Genomic DNA, 26,374 nt, shown 5'->3' with positions numbered 1-26,374 from the left:
GAGTCTGTTTCTTGGCTTCTCTCCCTCTTTTTTTCCTTTGCTTATTTGTTTTGTTTCTTAAATTCCACACAATGAGCGAAAGCATATGGTATTTTTCTTTCTCTGACTTATTTCACTTAGCATAATACTCTCTAGCTTCATCTGTGTCACTGCAAACGGCAAGAGTTCATTCTTTTTTATGGCTGAGTAATATTCCAGTGTGTGTGTGTGTGTGTGTGTGTGTGTGTGTGTGTGTGTGTGTACACACACACACACACACTACCTCTTCTTCATCCATTCATCAATCAGCAGACACTTGGGCTGTTTCCATACTTTGGCTATTGTATATCGTGCTGCTGTAAACATTGGGGAGCAGTGCATGTATCCCTTTGAATTAGTGTTTTCATATTTTGGGGGTAAATACCCAGTAGTGCGATTGCTGGATCATAGGGTAGTTCTATTTTTAACATTTTGGGGACCTCCATACTGTTTTCCACAGTGGCTATACCAGTTCTTAAGGATTTATACTTTAGGGGCACCTGGGTGGCTCAGTGGGTTAAGCCTCTGCCTTCAGCTCAGGTCATGGTCCCAGGGTCCTGGGATTGAGCCCCGAATCAGGCTCTCTGCTCGGCAGGGACCTGCTTCTCCCTCTCTCTCTGCCTGCCTCTCTGCCTGCTTGTGATTTCTCTCTGTCCAATAAATAAATAAAATCTTTTTTTAAAAAAAGGATTTATACTTTAAAAAATCTATTTACTCTCATGTTAGGTTTTGAGAGGAAACCTATTCTGTCTGGCATATTTAACTAGAACTAAGCTTTCCCTCCAAGGCTTTACATTGATGTAGCTATGGAAGTAAAGTCAGTTAAGTAAAACTAGAAGGACATTTGCTCATTGTTTCTCTTCTCTATAGATGCGACTTACCAACTGTGGCTGATTTTTCATGTACTTCTGACCATTCTTTCTCCTTTCAGGGAAAGGTAAATCCCTAATCTGAGTTGACTGACAGCTGCAAGGATGAAGTCATTGTTCTATAGCAAGGGAATGGTTGGAGTAGGCGAAGCTTGCCCTCTCTTGCTTTGCCCATTACTTATTTTGAAGGGAGAGGGTTCAGGATTAAGGAGGGACCATCTTCCTTTGCCCTGTTCTGCATTCGCATCTAGCTTTTCAGATGTGGCCACACTGCGCGGGTCAGTGGCTACGGATCAGTAGGAACACGTAGTAGCTTCTGATCTGCCAGTGGAGGGGGGAAAGGCTCAGCAGGCTGGAGACACATTTTTAATCTTCTATCAAGCTTCTTTGGGAGATGTCACTCATTTAGGTGGATGAGAGGAGCTATACCGGCTCTCCGTTTATCTCACCTGCAGGTGGTAGAGACTTGGGCTACAACCGTGAGTGCCCCACAGTGCTTCTTGGCTTCCGTGAACTTTGTCAAGCATTAATCCTGCAGTCTTATCCTCTCTCCCAGCTGCATCAGGGCTCCTTTAGCAAGCTAACTGTCTTTCTTACCCCCTTGTCAGAAACGTGTGCTGTCAACAATGGAGGCTGTGATCGCACCTGTAAGGATACTTCGACAGGTGTTCATTGCAGTTGTCCCGTGGGATTCACACTCCAATTGGATGGGAAGACCTGTAAAGGTAGCCTGTGCTTCTCCAAGCTGCTAATGTGTGGGGATAAAGGCAGCTTGTCCCCTCCATACCTCCAGAGAGATTCCAGAAAGCTTATGATTCATTTCGGTGGAAGCTTTTCTTCCCTGGGCTAGTGGAAGATTATAATTGAGTAAGCTTAATTAGAGCCAACTTAATTACACTAACTGTTGAGAAGGTCAGCTTCTGTGAACATCAGATAACCCAGGCAGCGGCCTTATTAGAAAAAAGGCAGAAGTTCAAGAAAACATTCATTTGCAGGTGATAATATCACATCTCATAAATAACAGCCTAGAGATTATTATAGAAATAACAGCCAAGATTTTTATCCAGAGAACTTAATGAATAGCTGTACAATTAACTTTTACTGATGAATAGAGACCTCAATGACCTGCTAGTATTTCACGGGCAAGAGTACAAAGGCTTAGTTCTTTAACATGATACAAAGCAGATAACCAGTTACCAGATGAAACTGAGAGAAGATAGGATTAATTTGAGTATCAGGAATCATTTAAAAGCTTTGAGGCTACTTGATCATCATATAATTTGCCCAAACAAATGTCCTAATTCCTTATAACTTTAATCATTAAACTGGAATGGAAAGTATACCGAAGGGAGCCCCCTTATCTCGAGAGAGCCATGCAAGGATGAGAATATAACAGGACATTACCATTCTTTTCCCATAACTTGTTTCCTTAATGCTAGCCAAGGGTAGCAAAAGTCAGAATTCTTGAGGGGCTGAGGTACTTGCCTTTCCCAGTTGGTTCAGCCAAACAAGAAAACGTGTAAGATTGAAAACATGAGCAAACATCCTTCCATGCTTTCACGGGTCTGTTTCTGTAGCAGAGAGGAACGAAGCACACACACAGTAGCATGTCAGGGATTTGGGGAAAAGCAGGCCCATTTCACTCTCTGATTTGCCCATGCTTTCCTGTTACAGATATCGATGAGTGCCAGAGTCGCAATGGAGGCTGCGATCATTTCTGCAAAAACACCGTGGGCAGTTTTGACTGCAGCTGCAAAAAGGGATTTAAATTATTAACAGATGAAAAGTCTTGCCAAGGTATGTGCTGAAACGTAGCTGGGCTGTGCAGTGCCCGCTGTTGGAGCCGAGAAGACGAAACCCCACGCTGGCAGAGACTGGCTCCTTGGGCTTCTGGACGGAGTCATTAATCCAGCCTCCGGCCCATGCTTCACTTATTTCATCTGTTGGTAGAATAAAAACACTGATGTAGCTCACAAGTGTATTTTGGACATTAAGCTGTTAATGATTAGAGAACACCTCAAAGCATCCATCTGGTGTGATTACAGCAGAGCTCGCTGCCAGAAATGGCATGGATCACAGAGCGTAAACAGATTTGCATTAGGGTGTTGAGATTATGAATAATTTCTCTCTTCTAAATTTTCCTTTAGTTTTGTGGATTTTATGACAAAACTTGGTGGCTAAAATATGTAGGTTCTGTTAACATACCTTACTTTTTCCTAGCGATAAGTTGGGGTCAACCCATAATCAAGGTCATGTACCGGTTGGTCTCTTCCTTATAGCCCTTATTTTAATGACCAACCAGCCTTTGGGGCCTGGGGAGAGGGACTGAGTGGAGGCAATGCTGGTTGATCTTCGGGCAGTGTTACAGAACTCCTCTTAGATGCATTGCTCCCACACAAGGGGTGTCAAGGAAACATCTTTGGGGAGTGGTTGTTGTTATTGATAACTCTTTGGGGTGGTGGTAACTCTTTGGTGTGTTGGATACGAGGCGTGATTGATATTTTCAGATGAACACCTTTTATGCCCCATGGATATACAGGAAGCCGCTCTCAGGAAAGATGTGCTGTCATGTAGTCTTGTTCCATTTCTGGGAATAAGAACAGTCTAAATTATTTTGTTAGAAATCCCAGAATTAAAATCAGAAAATAATATTTACTCTTACTTCAAGTAATAAAAATGTAACATTACCCTTTTTTTAAATCTTATGGTGTGTGAATTAGGTTTCTCTGTTCTTTTTTTTTCTTTCTCTTAATAAATAATTTAGGGGCGCCTGGGTGGCTCAGTGGGTTAAGCCGCTGCCTTCGGCTCAGGTCATGATCTCAGGGTCCTGGGTTCGAGTTCCGCATCGGGGTCTCTGCTTAGCGGGGAGCCTGCTTCCTCCTCTCTCTCTGCCTGCCTCTGCCTGCTTGTGATCTCTGTCTGTCAAATAAATAAATAAATAAAATCTTAAAAAAAAAAAAAAAAATAAAATAAAATAAAATAAAATAAATAAATAATTTGTCAGGCAGTTTAAGTATAGCCCCGTTTAAATTCAACAAGTTCATTCTAGATGACTATTGCATGGCTTTCTCTCATTGTACTTGGAAAGCAAATTTGATGTTCCACATAATGTTTCAGAATGTATAGAGCCAGAAATACTGTTTAAGCTGTGTAAACATATTAAAAAGAAATTAGAAAAGTGATCTCATTATTTTTGGCAAAGCAACGGCCCGTCATTTGCAGCCAAAGCCGGCTACTGAACAAGTCCACTTTCTCAACAACTGGCTGATGTTAATAAGCAGAATTCATAGAGTAACATCAATTACTAGGAAAGAAATGGACTTTTTCTTATTTTTCACTGATTGGTCTTGGTAGAAAGAATATTTTCACAAAACAGATTTACTGAAGAAACTGCCAGGATTTCTGGGAAAAGCTAGTGATGAAGAGGTTTTGTAAGAATTTGCCCTTTTTAATTTCATTTCTTCATCCCTCCAGTTCCTTCCAAATGTTTGTTTTTTATTAACATAGTTTCTTATGGCACATTTGATGTTGAAAAAGAGATCTAGCTCTGGGATAGTTGGCTTCCACGGAGTTCTGCACTGGTCCTGGTTTATCCATTTGGAGATGCAAGTCGTAACTCTGTTAAAACCCTCCAAAGAGTTGAGGAAGTGAAGCACTGAAATTCTAGTCTACAGGAAAGATGTGAGGACCAGACCAGGGGAGAAGAGATGATTAGACTGACAAAGGCAGCCTCCTAAGCTAGTTTCCAGGACCCCGGCCGGAGCCAGCGATGCCTCCACCTTGGACCAGGACAGGAGGGGCTCTGTGGGACTGAACCATGGCAGAAGAACAAAGCCAAGGGATTGGCCAACAGGATCCAGTTTGGAGCTTAATAACCAAATTTTAGTGTCTGTGATAGAAAATCACTGAGGATGTTAGTGTTCATGCATTCTTTCAGTGCAGAGGACATTAAAACCCAGTTGGCCTCTTGGGGCCCAAAGGCTAATTCTGGAAAGATAAGAACCAGATTTATTTCCAACCCCAACTGTTTTCTCCTTTCCATTTGCTATAGCTCATATAATCAGTACTGTTGCTTTACCAATAGTGATGTAACAACAGTAATGCATGGGTTAGCTTATCATTTGCAAACCCTTTTAAGGAATGTTATCTCATTTAGCTTCATTTAAATATTTTAAATTACTCAGCCCTGCAGATAAGCATGGGATAGAGAGAGACCAACTGAGCTTAAAGGCAACCGCAGTTTACAACAGAATTTAGAAATAAGGATTCTGATTGTGAGTATACTTACTGCTCAACATTTTCTGTAACACAAGCAAGCAGGAGAACTGATGGACACTTTTAAAATTCTGTTTACGTTGTTTTTCTTGTTGGTCAGTGAGTGGAGTTATAGACCTGTTCTTTGTACTCACCCCTCAGCGTTGGTTTCAGCTTCCCTCTCCCTTTGACAATTACAGATGTGGATGAATGCTCTTTGGATAGGACCTGTGACCACAGCTGCCTCAACCACCCTGGAACATTCACATGTGCTTGCAACAAAGGGTACACCCTCTATGGCTTCACCCACTGTGGAGGTGAGCAGAAGGCCCCTCTAGAGGCAGGGGAGGTTGGTCCTGCAAGGGAGACGGGCCTACCTTCCACAGTTTCCCCAGGTCCCGGTCAAGTTTCCCATATTGGGGAATGAGTGGGACATTTTAGTACAGCAGTAGTGAGTTCATCGACTCAAGGGAAGCATCTGTTAAGGGCTTAAAAACATTGATCCCTTTAACATGTTACATTATGGAGCAGAGAGAAGAACTGAGCTAATCAACTGTGAACTCTTTATTGACTTTATTGATGTAGTATATTCAGACCGTGGTAGGATCTCTCAGGAGCTGATACCCTGTCTGTTGGAACTTCCCCGTGAATCATAAAGTCACAGTCCTTAGACTTGGCAGGGCATCAACCATTTCCACAGCCTTGCTGTGCCCGGGAACCAGCTGAGAAGCCTGTTTCAAGATCTGAGCTGATCTTTGAGCTGGAAGTGGACCATCGACTCCATCTGTCTGTGCTGTGCCCATGTAGCCCTGTGTTCTGATGTCATCTGTTCTGATTCTCATGTAGACTATGGCATAAATCGGATTTGACCTCAAATGACTCCCACCCTGCCCCCCTTGATCATCAGGTTCATTCAACAATCTTTGAGAATACAGATTCAGATTCTGATTCAGAATGGCTATGGCTTCCACGGTGATCCTGAGTATCCAAATATTTGGGAACCCGGGGCTTAAATACTTCCTGCCCAATTCTTGTACCCTGTACTTAAGAAGAATAGATAGCAGTGATTTGGTGTAGATAACATCGTCTCTCCTTCTTTTCAATATATCCCTGGCATGGCTACACACATCCTCTTTCAGTCCATCAGGAAACCCCAAGGATGTGTGGCCTGAATACGGATGTGTGTCTGGGTTTTAGGTGGAGCTGCCTTCCAACCTGGACTCGGTCTTGGGTAGATGGGGATTAAAGCAAGTAATTTCCCTTCTCTATAATTCAACTACTGAATATGAACTGTCCAGTGAGGAGTCCTAACTCTGTCTCCCTTAGCATGTAGCCCAGGAGGATGGTAGAACTTCACATCTGAGGCCTGTGCAGTGTTTGAGTTTGGACACGTGGAAGTGGAATGTGTCCCCTTCTGAGTATCCTTAATGGGGGAAAGGTTTGGTCCAGAATGGAACTTGAGACCATCCTGGTGAAGCGCGTGCCAGGAAACCCACAGAGTGGGGAGCGGGGTCAGCTGGGGCCCAGTGCACATCCTGAAGGCAGCTAGCACCTTCCCTTGGGTTAGTGGGTTTCGACCCTATGACTTCCCTGCTGCTCCTTCCTCAGGGGAGGGATGGCGTCAGCCTGGTCCCCAGCAGGCTGCTGTGACAGGAGAGTGTTTTGTTCTGCAGACACTGATGAGTGCAGCGTCAACAACGGGGGCTGTCAGCAGGTCTGTGTGAACACAGTGGGCAGCTACGAATGCCGATGCCACTCCGCATACAAGCTCCACTGGAATAAAAAAGACTGTGTGGGTAAGGGGTCCCGCGTCTCTCAGTCCGCAGGCAGCTCTGTCCCCATGGGGCCCGGAGTGCACCCGCCTTCATCCTGCCCCTGATGCTTCTCCCCTCAGTGGCAGCAGCTGTTCTTGAAATAGTTCAAAAACAGGAGATACTTTACAGGCTCTTCTGTGTTTCCGTCTGTGCTTCTGCGTAGGTTGGAACTCCCTTCTGTTTTCCTGCATGGGAAAAAAAGAGCATGCAAGTAGCTTCTTTACCTTGGAGGGAAATAGTGCCCTGTGTCTTGTGTTCTGTGCTGGGTATCAGCTCTCCCTTCTTTCCTTGGGGCCTTGGGTGTCTGGGACTCACCTGGAAGTGTCCTGCTCTTTCTGTAAGTGTCTGCTTTTTGTCCTGTCCAGAGGTGAAGGGGGTCCTGCCCACTAGCGTATCACCCTATGTGTCCCTGCATTGCGGTAAGAGTGGCGGAGGAGACAGGTGCTTCCTCAGATGTCACTCGGGCATTCACCTCTCTTCAGGTGAGTGGGTCCCAGTCCCCCGGGCGAGTCCTCGTGCCAGGGCCAGGCCTTCCTGGCGTTAGGTGTTCAATGCCCTTAAAGGGTTTCCAGGTCTTTGGCCAGCTGCCGCTTGACCACTGGGGAGGCTCATGCTTTGAGACCCCATATGCTGGGCATTTGTCTGTGGTTTCTGTGGCATGGGGGGCAGGGAGCGAATATAGCTGCTACCAGGAGAGACTGTAACCTTGCTTACATGTTGACAACCCACGTTCTGTCTGTCAGGACTGCAAGAGGCCTACTCTGTCGCCTGTGGCTCTTCCTCTTCTCTCAGGAGCAAACAGCAAAAATCAAATGACTCAGCTTTTGGGGGTAATTACCAAATCTGCGTGTTCTCTCTGGGGTTCACTGTGTTAAAAGGGCTTCGTTCTTGGGGTGCTGTTCTTGGGCATTGGCTTTATTTTCTTTTCTCTTAATCTCCTCAGTGCTGCGAGCACATTACAGACTGTTCTTGCCCACAGCCTTGGCGCCTGAAAACTGACTCACCACGTAACAGATATTTACCGAGTGTCCACTGTGTGCTCGGAGGCTCCGTGTTCAGCCCTGGTGGGTCATCCTGTTGGGCAGAGGTCCACAGAGCTCTGGGATCAGGAGACTCAGGTCTCCCAAACTCCCTGTACCTCAAAGGCCCAGCAGGCAGGATATGCCTGGAGCACATGGCGTTGGTGGAGATAGACAGGCATGACGGGGCAAACATTCTGTCCAGAGAAACAGTCCCAAACCTTTTCTGTTTGTCAGAAGACATAGAATGAAATGTAAAGATTTAAAGTAGCCTTATCCTCCCAGATTTAGAGAGCTCTGTGATTACATCATGAGGACATCAATGAGGAAATTATTCTTTTTTTTTTTTAAGATTTTATTTATTTATTTGAGAGAGAGAGAGAGAGCCCAAGCAGAGTGAGGGTCAGGGGGAGAAGCAGCCGAGCAGGAAGCCCAATGTGGGACTCAATCCCAGGACTCCAGGATCATGACCTGAACCTAAGGCAGACACTTAACTGACTGAGCCACCCAGGTGCCCCTGATTCTTGCTTGATGTCCATATTACATATATGAGCAGAGCTAGAGACCTGAACCATGATAATAATACTCAAATATATTGATCGAGCAGTTCAAATATACCAGCCACTGTATTACAGGACTGAGCTGATTTAATCCACACTGCAGTGCTCAGGGAAATGTTACTATTCTTCTTATTAATCAGATGAAGAACCTGAGGTTCAGAGAGGTAGAATAATGTACCCAGAGTGACTCAGATAGGACACAGTGGAGTTGGGATTCTAACCGGATGGGCAAACCGATAGTTACTAGTTATCCAGTTCTTGCTGTGTGCCAGACAGTAGGCTAAGCTATTCTTTTTTTGCATCATCTCATTTAATCCTCATAGTAATATAGGTACCTTAAAGTAAATACCTCAAATTTGTCTGTTTGACAGAGGAGGAAACTGAGACTTAGGGAGTTTTAGTAACTTGCTTAAGTTCTTACCACAAGTCAATGAGCTAGCGTGTGAGTCCTGGGCTTTGGCTCCAGAACTTGACATATGGTTAAGACCGATTGTGGGGGGAGAGCAGAATTTTGCACATGAGGCCCTCAAAGTGGGACCTTTGCTGCCCCCCCAGAGCCCAGACATCCTAGCCGCATTTGGTGAGTGCCATCCTTGTCTGCTCCCTCAAACTTGTCCTCCCAGGAAAGGCTTCTCCAGGAGAATCTGCCCTCCACCATTTCCCTCAGCAATCGTGTCCAAATTCGAATTAGGGGATTCTGGTCTTCTTTCTCAGGAAGGCACAAAAGTGACCTCATAGTTCATTTCAGTGTTGAGGTTGTTTGGGGCCCTCTCTTTATTATATTTGAGCATTAGATTAATCTCAGCTGGACAAACAAGTGTAACTCTTAGGAGGCTCCTGGCATCCCCAGCCTCAGGGTCATGAGCCAAATCTTTTGTGGTCTCAGGAGAAGAGAGCGGCTCAGGATATGCAGAGTGTGGTGGGACCCAGCCTTGGGATAGCTCGCCATTATAAACCCCATCCGGGTCTTTCCCCATTCCTTTGCCTCTGAAGGTAACATCTCTCACTTGTTTCTTTCTGAAGATGTCGTCACCATCAGGACAAGTGTAACCTTTAAACTAAATGAAGGCAAATGTAGTTTGAAAAAGGCTGAGCTGTTTCCCGAGGGTCTGCGACCAGCACTACCAGGTATGGAATCAGATAGCTGGTGTAGGGAGCTTGCTTGAATGTTGGGAAAGGGGCCTGTAACATGCCGAGCCCTTCAGATGGGATCGAACAGTCCAGAATCTCCAGGTACTCTCCCCATAGGAGGAAGAGGAGCCTAGCCTAGCACCCCTGTAGAGCTCTGGACTTAGACTTCAGGGCTTCCTTTACCAGGCACACATGGTGAGCCCTGGAGAAACCCAAGTTCACAGTAATCAGTAAGGGCTTTAAGATGATTGGCAGTTTGTGATTGTATTGGGTTAAATTTTTTAGATCCCAGAGTTTGCTTGGAATATAAGCCAAAGAAATGAGAAAGATTTGGTTCAGATAATCTCTGATGAACAAGGATGTGATATCCAGCTTTCCTGCTGGATCCAGGCTTTGGAGGCAGTGACTCCATTGGCTTCAGCAGAACGAACACCATCCAAGTAGAACTGGCCTTGTAGAGGAGAGCAGAACCCAACACTCCTCTCCCCCCAGCTCACATTTCCAGGATTATTTCGTAAAATAATTTTAGAGATTAAAAAAAATCATGACTCATGTCTTAGGGCGGCTTCTTTCCCCAGTGTGCCATCACATAAGTCATACAAATAAGTATGAGGCTCACTGTAGTCACTTATGACTGCATATTTTAAGAAACTGAGATGAATTTTGGTACCTCCATTTTTTTTTTTTAAGATTTTATTTATTTGACAGAGAGAGATCACAAGTAAGTGAAGAGGCAGGCAGAGAGAGAGAGGAGGAAGCAGGCTCCCCGCAGAGCAGAGAGCCTGATGTGGGGCTCGATCCCAGGACCCTGAGATCATGACCTGAGCTGAAGGCAGAGGCTTAACCACTGAGCCACCCAGGTGCCCCTGGTACCTCCATTTGATGAAATATTATGCAGCTATTAATTGTGTGTTTTTAAAGAATGTTTACTGACATAGGAAAATGTTCTTACAATATAATGAGAGTAAGATTTTGTATGTCTAATATACCCAGACTGTGTTAGAAAAAGTGTGAGTAGAAGAAAAAGAAAGGAAGCTGACCATATCATTATAGTAGTTATAGCTCAGCGGGGAGATGACAGGAAATTTTCATTTTTTTCTTAAGGATTTTCCAAATTCTCCACAGTGAGCATTTACTTTATTTATTTATTTTAATCATTTTATTTTATTATTTATTTATTATATAAATATATTTATATATTTATGTTTATTTAATATTATTTATATTTATCATTATATATTCTATATAATATAAATATATTTATATATTATTAATTAATTTAAAATGTTTATTTATTTGAGGGGGAGGGGCAAAGGGAGAGGGAGAAAGACTCTCAAGCAGACACCCCACTGAATGTGGAGCCCAGTGTGGGCCTTGATCCCATGACCCTGAGATTTTATGACCAAAATCAAGAGTCAGCTGCTCAATGAACTGAATTACCCAGGTGCCCCAGAATTTATGCTTTTAGATCACAGGAAAAAAGCCTTACTTAAAAATAGTCTTGGTCTTTCATCTCCTTAATGGTATCGTACTATGTTAATTTCTCAGTGTTGATAAATGTACATGATAATGTAAGATGTTAGCATGGGGGGAAACTTAAAGAGTATATGGGAACTCTCAGTTCTATCTAAGTGACTTTGCTGCAAATCTAAACTTATTCCAAAATAAAAAATTTGAAAATATAGATTTGGGAAAATTCAAAGAGAGGAAGGTTCAAAGCATCTGTTTAGTTTGAGGTTTGAAGTTAGCCTTTTGAAAAGGTAAGGGGACTTTTCCGAGAGTAGGGTGGGGAGGGATTAATTTGCCCCCTCCTTCCTTTGGCTCCTGATGACTTATTGCTTTGAACAGCCTTATAATGTTGAAGAGGAATGTGATACAGATGACACCTCAGTTGAATAAAGAGTTTAAACTAGAGACAGGTCAGTTGTGTGGATGATACACAGAAGTGCTCTTTGGTTTGGGTTCACAGTCATTAGTTAAAAGATCCACTGGAAGTGGAGGTGGTGGGGAGAGACGGCCAGAGTCTGGAATGGGGGTGTGCAGAGCCCTGCCTTATGCAACACTTCCTCCCATCCTAGATGCCTTCATGATACTTTTTGATTTCCTAGATGCCTTCTGCCGTATATTGCTCCTGGTTATTCCAAAATGTGACATCACTGTTAATGTGCTTTCCTGCTTCCCTTCGGGTTGGAATTACTCCAAGCTCAGTTTGCCTGAAAGCAGGAGTTGGTTTCCTTTCCACTCCTGTGCTCATTCCCTGTTCAAAGCCTCAGCCCCTGCTTGGTACTTCACAGTCTGGCTCTAAGGAAACCAACCGTGAGAACACAAGCACACCTTAGCAGACCATCAGTTAGGACTGCAAGGCAACGCCGTGTCCTGTTTTCCACATAGGGGGCTGGTCAGTTGCACACATCCAGCATTCATCCATGAAAATCATTCTCGAGAGCTAAATTGTTCATTTATATAGGAGGCTCTTCAAAATTAAAATGTCACCGTGCTCCAAGCTGAGGCTAACAGTGTCTTGGCATCTGGAGTTAATCACTTTGTCCCTTGAGAGTCGTTTTAATGAAATGTTTACTGAGCTCTAGCGAATGTTCAGCCGAGTGCTTTGCCAGGATCTGGCTTCCGATCATTTTGTTTCTTCATACAGAGAAGCACAGCTCAGTAAAAGAGAGCTTCCGCTATGCAAACCTTACATGCAGCTCCAGCAAGCACGTCCCAGGAGCCCCTGGCCGCCCAAGCGCCACTAAGGAAATGTTTATCACTGTTGAGTTTGAACTTGAAACTAACCAAAAGGAGGTGACAGGTTGGTTTGAAAACAGTCTTTGGTGCCAGGCTTCTCCCAGCTTGCTCCTTATTCCTTTGCCTTTCACTTTTCATCATTCTTTGGGGGAGGGGGGCGGTGGCAGGGGAAGTAATGCAACCATTGAAGTATCTCCTGTTTTTTTGTTTTGTTTTTTCTTTTTCACTCCCAAACTAAACTGAATTAGTTTGGAACCTCATGGTATCATCTGTTTCCTAAAAACTCAAAGATTCCATTTTGGTCAACCAATTTCTGTTTGAATCAAATGCTGCCCAGCCTACAAGGTGCCCAGCCCCGGGTCTCCCCCATTCTGTCCTCAGGGAGCTGCGGGTGTTGCTGGTGGGTCCTGCAGTGGGTCTGGACGTCCTCATTGCTTTAGCCTGACCTCCTCGCCCACAGCCATCCCTCCTATTTCCATAGCTTCTTGTGACCTGAGCTGCATCGTCAAACGAACAGAGAGGCGGCTCCGGAAAGCCATCCGTGCACTCCGGAAGGCTGCCAACAGGGAGCAGTTTCACCTCCAGCTCTCAGGCATGGACCTGGAAGAGGCAAAAAAGTCTCCCAGGACACCTGAACACCGAGTGCAGTCCTGTGGAGTGGGTCAGGGCCGCGCAGGAAACCAATGTGGTGAGTGACCACCTGGCCGGGATATTCTTGGCAATGGATCTGTCTTGAGCTCTGTAAAGACTCGGGGTCACCAAAAGTGTGGCCCATTCTCCCTGTCTGGGCTCACTCCGGAGAACACTGTGGACACCCACTGTCATTCAGGAACACCATGTTGGGGCCTATTGTGTCTGCTGGACCAGGAGCTCCCCAGTGCCTGGCACAGTGTCTGGCTTGTGGTGGGCACTTAATAAACATTTGCCAAATTGAAGAATGGAAAGGAAGAGGTAGGGTGATGAGGAGAGGGAGTGCTGACCTTAAGGGGTCTGAGGCACAGTGGTCTTTAGAGCACTGTGGTCCTGGGCAGGGGAAGGACTATAGGTGTGAGGCACCCATGAGCCTTCTGCATGCCCCACTGTCAGTTCCCATCATTTCCCTCTGGCCCAGCTGCTGGCAGCCATGAACAGTCTCCTGTCCATATTTTCGTGCAGAGGCAAGTCTTGGAGGCCACTTGGCAGCCTTATGCGATCTCTGAGCTTCAGCCCAAGACTACTGGTAGTGACAGTACCATATATGGGTGTGTGCGTGCATGCGTGTGTGTGTGTGTACGCACGTGTGTGTGTGTTTCAGAATTAAGTTTGAGACGCGGCATTTGAACAATACCAACTCATGAAGTTCTAGGCGAGGGGAACCTGGGCAAGACGTACTAGGATGGTCAGTCTGGAGACTTGTTTGTTCTGGGCCTTTATGGGAGGTTCTACCTTTGTAGGTAATCCCTTTATAGTCTCACTTTATAATAATCCTGGAAATGATTTCTTGAGTTTTCATCTGACACAAGTACAACATTAAGATGGTACCTGCATTATCCCATTCAACCCAAATGGTCATCTTTGCAGGCTGGTGTTATTAACTCCACTTAACAGACGAACAAAGCAGAGCTCAGAGGGCTATAGGTTCTTTTGCTCTAGATCACACTGACCATCTGACTCCAAAGCCTGGGCTCTGGACCCAAGTAAGGTGCGTTTGGATAACCAGCCCCCTCCAGAATAAATTGATGTCCTTTCTCAAGCGTCATTAGAAGGCCCTAGAAGTGAGGCTTGAGCTAAGGAGTAATAAACCCGTGTTTCTGAAGAAGCAAAGCTGAGCCCAAGGCACTCATTCAGGAGACTTGTCAGCAGTAATCCCCCAGCCCAAATCTGTTGCTTTGCCAAACTGCAGTAAAAATCAAGTGTAAAATCAAGTGTAATTGCCCACCAGGGGCTTGGTTCTCAAATAGTCTTGACTTTTATTCTAGCTGACTCTCTTTAAAAGAAAAAAAGAAAAAGAAAAAAAAAGAAACAACCCAGCTGGTTGGTTTGTTCTCATTTACAATTCTAAGAGTTCTGGTTTCCATACCAAAATGGTGATGAGAGCTGCTGTTGCTAACCTACTTCACAGGGTGAGTTGCAGAAAGCTGTCAGGGACAGGCAGGCCAGTCTTCCCCCTGGCCCCTTGGAGCTAACCTGGAGCCCCTTCCGCATTTGCAGTCCTGTTAGGGAGAGGCCTTGCAGCCTTGCCAGGGAGCCTCCGTGGCCAGTTAAGAAATCAGGCAAAACTAGAGTATTGCCAATACTACCATGACTGTGCTCCTGGGAAAAAGGCCCAGGAATGAGGATCAGGAGTTACTTCACAGAGGCCTCATGACCATGACAGCTTGTGAAAAGATGCTGTGGCTGTTGTGTGTGTAAATGTGTCCTGAGATGCTTGTCATGCTAAGTTAAGTTGGATTGTTGCTGAGAGGCAATGTGTCTTGTCTCAAGAGCTCCCTCTAGCAATGGATGACTTTTGTAGCCCCATGGAACCAGATGGCGTTCACCCTGTCTGATTGCAGTGTTGAAGATCCTACCATGTAGAGAAAACAGCACAAAGAGTTACCAGTGAAATTTCTTCCTCCTGCTGAAGGGAGGAGGGGTTGTATATGTTAATTAAAAAGATGGGGTAACTGGGTGATGGGTATTAAGGAGGGCACGTGTGGTGATGAGCACTGGGTGTTACACCCAACTAACCATTGAACACTACATCAAAAACTAATGATGTAATATATGTTGGATAATTGAATTTCAATTAAAAAAAGGAAGAAAGTTGCATTCTACACAGAAAAAAGAAAGACTAGGGCTAGGGAGTGAGTAAGTGTGCAGGGGCAGGGAGTGTATCTAATATTCTTTATATTCCTGGAATATTGACTGGTCTTAGAACCTCATAAAGACCAACTTTACTGGTATTTTCTGAACTCTGGATGGTACATACAGTGGAGCTATGCCTAGGGTAGTTCTTTTTGAAAATTATTTTCAGTGTCAGCCAAAAGGGTCCCCCAAAAGCATTTGAAGTCACTGGAAGGGCAGATGGAATTGTTACATTTTTCCTTTAAAATATTTTTTATTTCATTTCCAGTTACCAAAATAGTGTATGTTCCAAGTGGTACAGAAACGTATACAGTGAGGGTAAAATTTCTCCTAATCCTATTCTTCGGTAAGAATCACTGTCAGTGGGTTTGATGTTTTTTTTTTTTTTTCATCTGTTTTCATGCACATGTAAAAATGAGATTTTATTTATTTATTTAGTAAATATTTATTGAGCACCTACTGTGTGCCAGGTACTATTCTAGGTGCTGGGAATGCAGTAATTAAACAAAAAGGTAAAAATCTTAGGAAGAGGGAGCCAGGTTACAAACCAGTAAAGAAGGAACTGTATTGTAGAGCAGATGGCGGTAAGGGCATGTGAGGGGTAAGCGGGGAAGGGGACTAGAAAGTAGCAGGGCAGGGAGAGGGCTGAGGAGGAATATATCCCCCCCAAATGTAGACTATGGTCGGGGACTGTGGTTGTTGCGGAGTCACTCGGAACCAGATGTGAGAGATGGAAGGAAGCAAGCTATGGGGGTATCTGGGGGAAGAGTCCCAGGTGAAGGATGCAGCAAGTACCAAAAGCTCTGAGGCAAGGGAAAGAAGGCCAGAAAGCTAGCTGAGGGAGAGAGGGGAAGGGAGAAGGTCAGAGCAGTCGCCAGGGACCAGATCATGAGGGAATGGGAAGCCGGGTAAGGCCTCTGACTCTGAATCTGAGTGAGAAACAAAGCCAGTGAAGAGTTTTGAGCAGAAGAGTAACAGGGTTTCTGACTTATGTCTTCAAAGAACTTTGAACTTTGGGAGCTATCAACTTACCTATGAAGAAACCATATTTTAAAAACATGTCTCAATATATGGGGCGTCTGGGTAGCCCAGTCAGTGAAGCATCTGACCCTTGATTTTGGCTAAGGTCATGATTTCAGGGTTGTGAGATCGAGCCCCGCATTGGGCTCCACGCTGGGCCTGGAGCTGCTCCGGATTCATTCTCTCTCTCTCTTTCTCTGCCCCTCCCCCCACCTTAAAAATATAGCAATACTATTTGAATAGTGCTGGGTTGTGTCTAATGATAGAGTGGATCATGAGCATCCTTCTAATAGAGGAATTACCTTATTCCTTTTAAAGCTTCCTAGTCTGTATTTGTTCTAAGATGCTGGTATTTATTAATGACACCCCCGTGGTGAACATTTAATTAAGTTATTCCTAATTTTTAAACTACAAACAATGCTTCAGTGAAGATTTTGTGTGTGTGTGCATGTGGCCAACATGTCTGAAATGTCATAGAAGTCCACTTATTGGGTCAAAGACATGCAGACTTAAAATTTTAATAGACACTGCCAAATTATCCTGCAAAAAGACCATTCCTCTATAGACTCCCTCCAGCCTTGTAGCTGAGAGCTCGTTGTCCCACATCATTGCTTACATGGGTTGCTTGCCATGGATTTTGTTTTTTAGATTTTATTTATTTATTTGACAGACAGAGATCACATGTAGGCAGAGAGGCAGGCAGAGAGAGTGAGAGAGAGGAGGAAGCAGGCTCCCTGCTAAGCAGAGAGCCCGATGTGGGGCTCGATCCCAGGACCCTGGGACCATGACCTGAGCTGAAGGCAGAGGCTTTAACCCACGGAGCCACCCAGGTGCCCTGTCATTAATATTTTTAATTTTTGCAAATCTAATAAGCAAAAATGATAGTCAAATGTTAACTTGTTTTTCTTAGATTATTTAGTAAAACTGAGTTTGCTGTCATATGTCGGTGGCCATTTGGTTTTCTCATTCTGAGAGTATCCACATTCTCTGCCTATTTTTCCACTGAATTGTTTTTCCAATATCCCTTAAAAAATTAATTTTAAAGTCCCAAGTCTTATCAAAGAACATAATCACTTCTGACCAATTAAACTCTTTCTTTTTATAATCATTTTGCATAGAAAAGTCTCATTCATTTGGCATTTAAGGACTTTGGGGACAGCCTGCTGCAGGTGACCTTTGTACCATCTGTGTTCAATTCTAGCAAGATGGAAAAAAATTAGTGATTGTATTCTCTGAGGAACAAATTCCTTAATCTGCATAGTAATTCCTAAATAATAGTAATAATGTGGGCTAATAACAGTAATTCCTAAATAAAAATTTCTTTATATCTAAAGAAAAATTAATGGTGACATGGATTTCTCTTTTTCTTTCATAGCTATTTATCCCTTCATAAAGGGTGAATTATTTAAGGTCTGTACTTGCCTAAATATATATTTTTATATGTGATTATTCTTAAAACTTGCTGAAATTTTTAGAAGACACATCCAGGCAACTGGCAAACCAGGGAAGCATTTTGTGCCTGGGCTCTTGAGAGAGACTGGGAGGGTTTAATTCAACTCTCAAGAGCAGTAGCTTCCCTGTGCAGCAGTTGAGAAAAATTAATACCACCAGTATATATTCAGATACCACTCTGGGCTACTCTGATCTTGGGATGAAACAGTGAGAACATAAAGGGTGGGGAGCCGGCTTGTATGACATTCACATTCTTATAGGACATGGACAATTAAAAAGTAAAGAAAAAGGTAGTTTCAGAAGTTAAAAGTATTATGACGATAAAAATACAGAGAAGGACAGCGTGGAGGAGGGATTACTTCCCACAGGTGTTCAGCAAGCTTTCAGAGCAGGTGACATTTGATCTAAGTGAGAAGGAACTAGCCTTGTAAAGTTCTGATGGGGGCAGAGGGTATTCTGGCTGAGGAGGGATCAGCAGGTTCAAATGGCCTGAAGCAGGAATGAGCCAGGCATTTTCTATTTAATTTTTTCAGAATTGAGAAATTATTTGTAATCGAACAGGCAAAAATTTTCTTTTCTGTTTAAATCATGGAAGATATAAAGTCTTTATTAGCGATATAAACCAATATTAGACCAATACTTATCACACAAACGGGGTAGGAAATTCTTTTGATTAAAAGAGTTTAAGAAACATAATTTAGGGGATACCTGGGTGGTTCAGTCAGCTAAGTGTCCGACTCTTGATTTCAGCGCAGGTCATGATCTCAAGGTTGTGAGATCGAGCCCTGTGTGGGACTCCGTGGTTATGGAGCCTGTGTTAAGATTCTCTCTCCCTCTCCCTCTGCCCCTCCCCACCCCCATTTACTCTCTTACTTTCTCTCTCTCTTTTTTTTTTATTAATTATTTTTATTAACGTATCATGTATTATTTGCCCCAGAGGTAAATGTCTGTGAATCCTCAGGCTTACACATTTCATAGCACTCACCACCTTTCTCTCTTTCTAACCCCTCCCAAAAACCCACAACAAAACAAAACATAATTTAGTAAAATTATGTAAAATGTTGACATTTATTGAGCACTTACAGTGTGTTTAGCACTGTGCTAAGCACTTTACATATATTATCTCATTTGATCCTCATTGTAAGTCTATTTTGCATCATGCCTTTTTTTTAATAGATAAGGAAACTAAGGGGCATAGGGAGGTAAGGTGTTTTCCCAGGGTGACCCAGCAAGTAAGAGGCAGTGCCGGGTTTCCACTCCAGATCTGTCTCAAGAGCCTGTGTTCCTAACTCTCTCAAGGGGAATGCTTTCTCTTCTGGGTACAGCCTGTGCCATGTGAGTATCTAACTCCGATAGCACTTGTATGGAGAACCCTCCATGGGCCAGATCTGTGGTGGGTGCGAGGAGGCCTTTATAAATAAGACAACATCCCTCTCGGGGTGCCTGGGTGGCTCAGTGGGTTAAAGCCTCTGCCTTCAGCTCAGGTCATGATCCCAGGTCCTGGGATCAAGCCCCGCATCAGGCTCTCTGCTCAGCAGGGAGCCTGCTTCCTCCTCTCTCTCTGCCTGTTTCTCTGCCTACTTGTGATCTCCATCTGTCAAATAAATAAATAAAATATTAAAAAAAAAAAAAAAAGACAACATCCCTCTCAAGTCACACTTGGTCCTCCCAGGGAAGGGTTAGAGAAGCCTTCCCCAGAGAGAAGAACCCTAAACTGAGTTTTGAGGGATACACAGGTGGCGCGTCCATGGAGAGGAGTATCCAGGCGGAGGAGTAGCCTTGGGGAATGTGACTGAGCAAGATGGACCCAGGAGGTGATTGATACCTCAGTACCACTAAACCTCGAGCCCAAGGGGGGATGTGGTGGGCGGCTTGGCTTGTGGGAGAAGCACAGTAGGTCATGAGAGACCTTGTGTATGCTGCTAAGGAGCCTTGGCTTTATATCTAGGTGACAAGGTGCCATGAGAGGGTTGAATCAGGGAATGGGTCAGGTTGTATTTGTATTCTAGCAAAATTTCATTTACTGGATTGAGAGTTAGGACCAGAGGCAGAAAACCTAGCTTGGAAGTTTCTGAATGCTTTGCATGAGAGATGTTGAGAACATGATGGCACAAGATGTGGTCTAGAATAGAGATGGACTAGATGGACTAGAAAAGAAGCAATAGATTCTAGAAATATTTAGGAGGAAATGTGAGTAGTATTTGGTGATAAATTAGATTGGGGACTTAGAAGAGGAAAGAGCTGGGGTGAGCTCAGAGTTTTCTGATTTTGCCTCTGATCCATCCCTTGCTTCCACGTGTCCCTCATCTCACCCGGTCCTGTTTAATATGCAGGAGGCATGGAGAGAAAGCCTGTGGGTTGGTTGAATGGTTGGATGAATGTGATCACTGGGGAAGAAATAATCAGAAAAGATTTATAGGAAAAGCAGGAAAAGATAGGCTCTTGAGAGAAAGCCCAAGGAAGAAAGAAAATTCAGATGCAGAAAAAGAGACTGAAGACTGAGGTCAGAATCAAAGACACCAAGAGAAGTGAGGGGAGTCAAGTCAAGGAGACTCTGGAGTCAGGGAGGGAAGCAGTCAGAGAAGCACTTCAGGAAGGTGAGTCTGACGGTAGGCTGGGACAGGGCTGAGGCAAGGAGGAACACAGTCAAGGGAAGTCGTTGGAAGGTTATGGCAGGAATCTAGAGATGGCAAGGATCAAAGCACTCTGGTGCCACAGGGATGGAGATTAGCCGATGGACCAAGGGAACACAGCTGCAGAATGCTGCAGCTGACTGATGGAACAGGGAGGAAAGGTCTGGAATAATAACTACGGGCTGGATTGCAAAGGTTGGAGGCTTGGTGACTGGGGGAGCAGAGATGCTATTTGCCAGAGGGGTAGAAATAACTGGGCAAGGAAGGGAAGGGAAGCATTCCCCTTGAGCACGTTGAGTTTAAGTTGCAACAAGACTTCCAGGCAGTGATGTCCATGGGCTTCTGGATATCTAGGGAAATGACTTTATCTTATCACATGCAGACCAAACCTCCTGTCCTGCATCTGTCCACACATACTCCACCCTGCTTCCTGTTAAAATGGATGAACAACCCATGTTCCGACCAAGGCCAGCTCTTCCACTTGGCCTCTGGAGCCCATCTGCTTTCCTCTTCTCAAGAACATCGCTCCCATTGTTGTCCCCACTGACCCCTCAGCTCAGCATTCTTCCTCTCTCCTGGGTCATTGCCAACAGCACACCAACATATCTCCTGTCTTAAAAACCAAACAGACCCTCCTTTGACTTCATGCTTCTCTCCATATACTGCCTCATTTCTCTGACCCCCCCCGCCCCCCCCAGAGCAAAATTCCTTAAAAGAGTTGTCTAAACTCACTGTATTTGTTTCCTCCCCTCCCATTTTCTCCTCAACTTTAGCCAGTCTGGAGTTTGTGTTCCCAACGTCTCTACTGAAACCGTTTTTCCCGAGATTTCTAACTGCCTTTATGTTACCAAAATCAGTTGCTGACTCTCATTCAAATACTGGGGATACCCTCTCCTCCTCCCAGAAACACCCTCTTCTCCCGGGGTTCAGACAGCACACTCTTCTGGTTCTCCTTTCGCCTCCGGGTTGCTTCCTTTTTATTTCCTATGTTGGTTCTTCCCTCATTTTTGATCTCTCAACACTGGGTATCCCTGGGCTCAGTCCTTCACACTGTCCTACCTGACCTCATTCACTGCCACCACCATGCGCTGGTACGCACACACTGAAAGTAAAAAAAAAAAAAAAATTTTAAGATTTTATTTATTTATTTGACAGAGATCACAAGTAGGCAGAGGCAGGCAGAGAGAGAGAGAGAGGGGGAAGCAGGCTCCCTGCTGAGCAGAGAGTCCGATGCGGGGCTCGATCCCAGGACCCCGGGATCATGACCTGAGCCGAAGGCAGAGGCTTTAACCCACTGAGCCACCTAGGCACCCCAAAGTAAAATATTTTTGAATTTATGAACGTTTACTTATTTAAAAACTACATACTTGTTCTATTGGCTAATATATTACGTACATGATTTAAAAAGGAGGTACAGATTAAACAAAAATTTTAAAATAGGGGCGCCTGGGTGGCTCAGTGGGTTAAAGCCTCTGCCTTCAGCTCAGGTCATGATCCCAGGGTCCTGGGATCGAGCCCCACATCGGGCTCTCTGCTCTGCAGGGAGCCTGCATCCCCCTCTCTCTCTGCCTGCCTCTCTGCCTACTTGTGATCTCTGTCTGTCAAATAATTAAATAAAAATCTTTAAAACAAATTTTTTTAAATAACTGGTTCGCATCTTTAGGTACCACATTTATAGTCTGGCAAGGTCCATTGCTAGCAGTAGAGGTTGTAAATCCATCTTTCAAATAACCTTTTTGTTCATTGCTGGTGTTTTGGCTCAGCTCTTGTCAGATCTGATTTCTGTTTCTGTGTTGTGATATTTGACAAAGAACTCATCCTGGAGTAAAAGTTTGCATCTGCCTGCCGCTTCCCTGCCCCTCACCTGGGCTTGCATTGTTGGTTGTACCTTCGGGCCAGGGTTTTTGCAGGATTTTCTCAAGTTGCTGGCTACTTTGTGCCAGTTAGTTTGGTTGAAGGTGGATGATACAATCCGGAAACCTGTTCAACCAGGCAAATTACAATTCTCCATACATTGAAAAGAAGCTAAACAGTCAGGACCTTCCCACTCCCAGAGCTGGGGAATGCCTGTCCTTCTTTCCTTGGAGACCTTGTACCTTCAAGTGTATCTATGCCTCACGGAGATGTGGACTGACTGAGGGACCTGTCTGATACCATACACTGAACCAGTGAACCTTTCCTTTTTTCTTATTTTTAGGTAAAAATAACTAGGCATAGCATGAAAAGGCTTTGCCCACACCCAGGGGATCATTTCATAAACCCCCGAGGTGTAGTATTCGACCTTGGAGACCCCTGGTAAAACCAATGCCTTCTCAGTATCAGCACTCACCTGGCCAACAGGCATCTTCGACTCAGCATGTTCTTTTTTTTTTTTTTTTTAAAGATTTTATTTTATTATTTATTTGACAGAGAGAGATCACAAGTAGACAGGCAGGCAGAGAGAGAGAGAGGGGGAAGCAGGCTCCCTGCCGAGCAGAGATCCCGATGCGGGACTTGATCCCAGGACCCTGAGATCATGACCTGAGCCGAAGGCAGCGGCTTAACCCACTGAGCCACCCAGGCGCCCCAACTCAGCGTGTTCTAAACAAAACATTTTATCCTCCTCCCTCCCTTCCAAGTAAAACCTGCTTCTCCCTCATCTCAGGAAACAGCACCTCTATTTACCTCATTGCTCAAATGAAAAATCTTCACCTTTTTCTTGATCTCTTTCATTCTGTCATGCTCCTCACTCAGTCCATTAGCAAATTCTGTCATATCTGCCTTCAGATTATATTCTGACTCTAAGTAGTTTTGTCTTCCTCCATCATTACCACTCTTATTCCAAACCACCAACATCCTGGGCCCAGTCTGTTGTGACAGGCTCTGAGTTGTTTCCCACCCATGCCTGACTCCCTGTGTTCTCCACATAGCAGTCAGAAGTTCTGTTGGAAACGTAAGTCAGACCAGGCCATTCTTCTACGTAAAAGGTCCAACACGCTTTGAGTAAGGTCTACTTTCCTTACCATGACCTTCAGAAACCTACATTGTCTGGCCCTTGCTTGCTTTTTAGTATTCCTCTCCTATCACCCTGGCCCTTCCACTCTGTTCCTCCTACACTGGCATTTTTTGCTATTAAGCAAATACCATTGCAGGATCATTTCACTCCTTTCAGTCTGATCTCTGCTCAGAGAGGAAAGCCTGGCCACTCTTCTGAGACCACAAACACAAGGACTCTACCCCCACCACCCTGCCTTCCCTTCTTTACCTTGTTTTGCTTTTCTTCATCATACTTACCTCTCAGTAGCATTCTACTCTGTATTTGTGTCCATATTCTCCACTAGAATGAGAATCCCTTTAGGGCAGGGCCGTGTCTGACTTCTGTGTGATAGCTCTAGCTCCATTCAGAACAGTACCCTGCACATAATCAGGGCTAAGTATTAAACGGAATTAATGAATTTTCATAGGGACAACAGGTGAAATCTCAAGGATAACCACCCACATTAAGAGAAAAGAGGGCAAAGGGCACATGTCTGGGGAAATACTCAAATTGAGGGCAGAAGGGGTACTCGAAAGGAAGTGACATCTCGGCCCCCATTAACTAGATATGACGAGAACATGGCAGGCCCTGGGGAACCCAGCCAGGAAGGCGGCAGGCTGGACTTAGCTCTCTGCCCCAACTCTAGCAAACCTGAACACACACCAAAAACCTGGACAGGTAGGACGGCTCAGCCTCTGAGGTAAGGGGCTGCTCTCCCCTGTTACCCTGAAACACTCATTTGAGAGGGTTTTGAACCAGGATCCCAAGGCCACCAGGTGGTCCTAGCCTCTGAGCTCTGACAAACCAGAGGTTCCAGAGCGCCCTGGGAATCCACGTGGGCTGCTTGTGGCTTTACTTCAGAAGTCAAGGCGTGACTCTTAAGAAAACAGTCAGATGCTAGAGAGTGACCTCTTTTATTAGGTTCACCATCTTCGCCACAGAGAGACCATAGTGTTTGTCCATAGTCTGAAATACTCAAAGGCCATGGTGTTGAAAAGAGGGTGAGCCTTCAGGTCTCTTTGTCAACATTAATCCTGGCCCCTGCCAGTCTCTCCCTTTTGCATCAGAAAAGCTTTCTTGTTTTTTGTTTTTTGTTTTAAAGAGAGGGAGAAAACAGCTGTGTGGGATTTGAGAATGGGATTTTAATGGTCGCTGAAGACACACAAAAGCTTTGCTGTGATCCTGAAGTGTTTAGGGGCAATTGACTCCTTTGTTTGGGGCAGCAAAACAAGCCGGCTGCTCAAGGAGAAAAGAGAACCAACTGGAACGTGTGATTGAGGTCTCTTCAGGCCAGATCTTCAGCACATTTGCAAAAAGCAGATTTCAGGCATCTCTTCAGAGTCCCTCTTTGCTGTTTAGCTCATCTTTACCTTGTGAAAGAAATTAATTTGGAAGGTGCTTGGCAGGAATGATTTCTGTAGGTCTTTCTGGAATGAAAATGGAAACCATGAACAGCAATGTGAGTTTGTTTCTGTGAAGCGTGACTTTCACGGGGAGAAAAAAGAGCAGGTGCCCTCCCTTCTGCAGGCTGGCCCGAGGGGCATCTCTCAGCCCTTTGCTCAGTTGGAAAATTGCAACAGATATGGGACATTGTGAGGCTTCTCAAAATGTAACCTCGAAAAGTCTTTTGGGGGGTATAAATACTTCTAAGGAAGCTAGCAGACGCCCGGAGCAGCAGGAGCCCATCCAGTTACGCTTTCCAGGGAGAACCAGAGCCATGCTGGCACACCCGTGGAGAGGACCCGTGTTCCGCCAGAGGAACTATGACCATGCGATCTGACTCCAGGTTAGGGTTAGTGAGGCTTGAAATCATCGCCATCATCTGGTGTTTTCCCGTTAGCCAATAGAATGTTACAGAAATGGCATTGGCTTGGCCAATAAAACCGGATAGCCTCGGTTTTATTTACTTTCTGCCAGCCTTCAGGACACTTGACCCTATAGAGCCATGAGGGAGTTATCCTCTTCCTCCTGGACTGTGGGCCCTCGGAGAGTCAAGTGGGACACAGGATAAGAAGTCATGAATTCCTAGTATATAATTCAGCCCACCTTTTCATGGGAGATGAGCTGAAACTGAGTCATCAGGGAAACCACTATCCAGGGAGACTGCATTTAGAGACCAGGTCTGAAATTATAGACTCTGTCCGCCACAGGTCTGTGCATCAGACTTGTTACAGTGTTGTTTGCTGAGATAGCAAGAGCTTGGTTCACTTCTAATTTTTTCAATATGATAAATAAAAATGATGCATGAATATTATGAAAGAAATCCAAACAACATAAAAAGGCATTAAAATGTTAGATTTTAGAGTAGACTTTATTGATTGATTGCATTTAGTTGTAGACCTAATATTTGAAATGTGGCATATTTTAGCTTAGGATTTTGAAAAGCCTTGTTTTGGGCTTTTTGTTTTTTAAGATTATGAAGTGAATAATGAAAAGACATTTGTAGGTACGCCTGGGTGGCTCAGTGGGATAAGGCCTCTGCCTTCGGCTTGGGCCATGACCCTAGGGTCCTAGGATCGAGCCCCGTGTCGGGCTCTCTCCTCCTCAGGAAGCCTGCTTCCTCCTCTCTCTCTGCCTGCCTCTCTGCCTACTTGTGATCTCTGTCTGTCAAATAAAAAGTAAAATCTTAAAAAAAAAAAAAAAAGAAGAAGAAGAAGAAAAAGAAGAAAAGACATTTGTAAGAATGATAATAGAGAACTTGGCCATGTTTAACCCTAGAAGTGTGTATGCAGATTGCCTTCATCAGATGATGTGAAAACAGGTATCCCCCTCACAGACACTGAAGAGATGTAATAGCTAATTTTATCATGTGATATTTTGTTTTCTGTTTCTCAGCAGTTTAAGTTAAAAAGAGACTGTGTTTATTCCAGTCAGACTCCCCTAATGCCACAGAGAGAATCCTTGGCAAAGTCCTGAATTATGATTCAGTCCGCACTTTCGCTGAAGAACTTTATCCCCCTTAAATTCAAAGCTCTTTATCTCACCGTAGGTGTATTTCATAGACTAGCTGTGGGACCTTG

At 44.5% G+C, this 26,374-nt stretch overlaps 1 protein-coding gene across 4 annotated transcripts in view; it reads left to right on the top strand.

Moving 5' to 3' along the window:
- Positions 1–26,374, top strand: part of SCUBE2 (signal peptide, CUB domain and EGF like domain containing 2) — a 67,666-nt gene that overhangs the window by 26,920 nt on the left and 14,372 nt on the right. For 2 of the 4 annotated variants that reach the window (XM_047692333.1, XM_047692332.1), the window contains 9 exons: positions 1,496–1,612; positions 2,562–2,684; positions 5,342–5,458; positions 6,815–6,937; positions 7,321–7,437; positions 7,699–7,785; positions 9,558–9,662; positions 12,316–12,471; positions 12,889–13,095. In XM_047692333.1, the coding sequence (XP_047548289.1) occupies positions 1,496–1,612; positions 2,562–2,684; positions 5,342–5,458; positions 6,815–6,937; positions 7,321–7,437; positions 7,699–7,785; positions 9,558–9,662; positions 12,316–12,471; positions 12,889–13,095 (1,152 nt within the window). The remainder of the gene's footprint in view (positions 1–1,495; positions 1,613–2,561; positions 2,685–5,341; positions 5,459–6,814; positions 6,938–7,320; positions 7,438–7,698; positions 7,786–9,557; positions 9,663–12,315; positions 12,472–12,888; positions 13,096–26,374) is intronic. The other 2 variants (XM_047692334.1, XM_047692335.1) reach the window with 2 other exon arrangements.

This window comes from Lutra lutra, chromosome 10 (assembly GCF_902655055.1).
Source record: "Lutra lutra chromosome 10, mLutLut1.2, whole genome shotgun sequence".
Lineage (NCBI taxonomy): Eukaryota > Metazoa > Chordata > Mammalia > Carnivora > Mustelidae > Lutra > Lutra lutra.
Note: the sequence above shows the minus strand (reverse complement) of the source record. Positions and strands in the feature narration are given on the sequence as shown.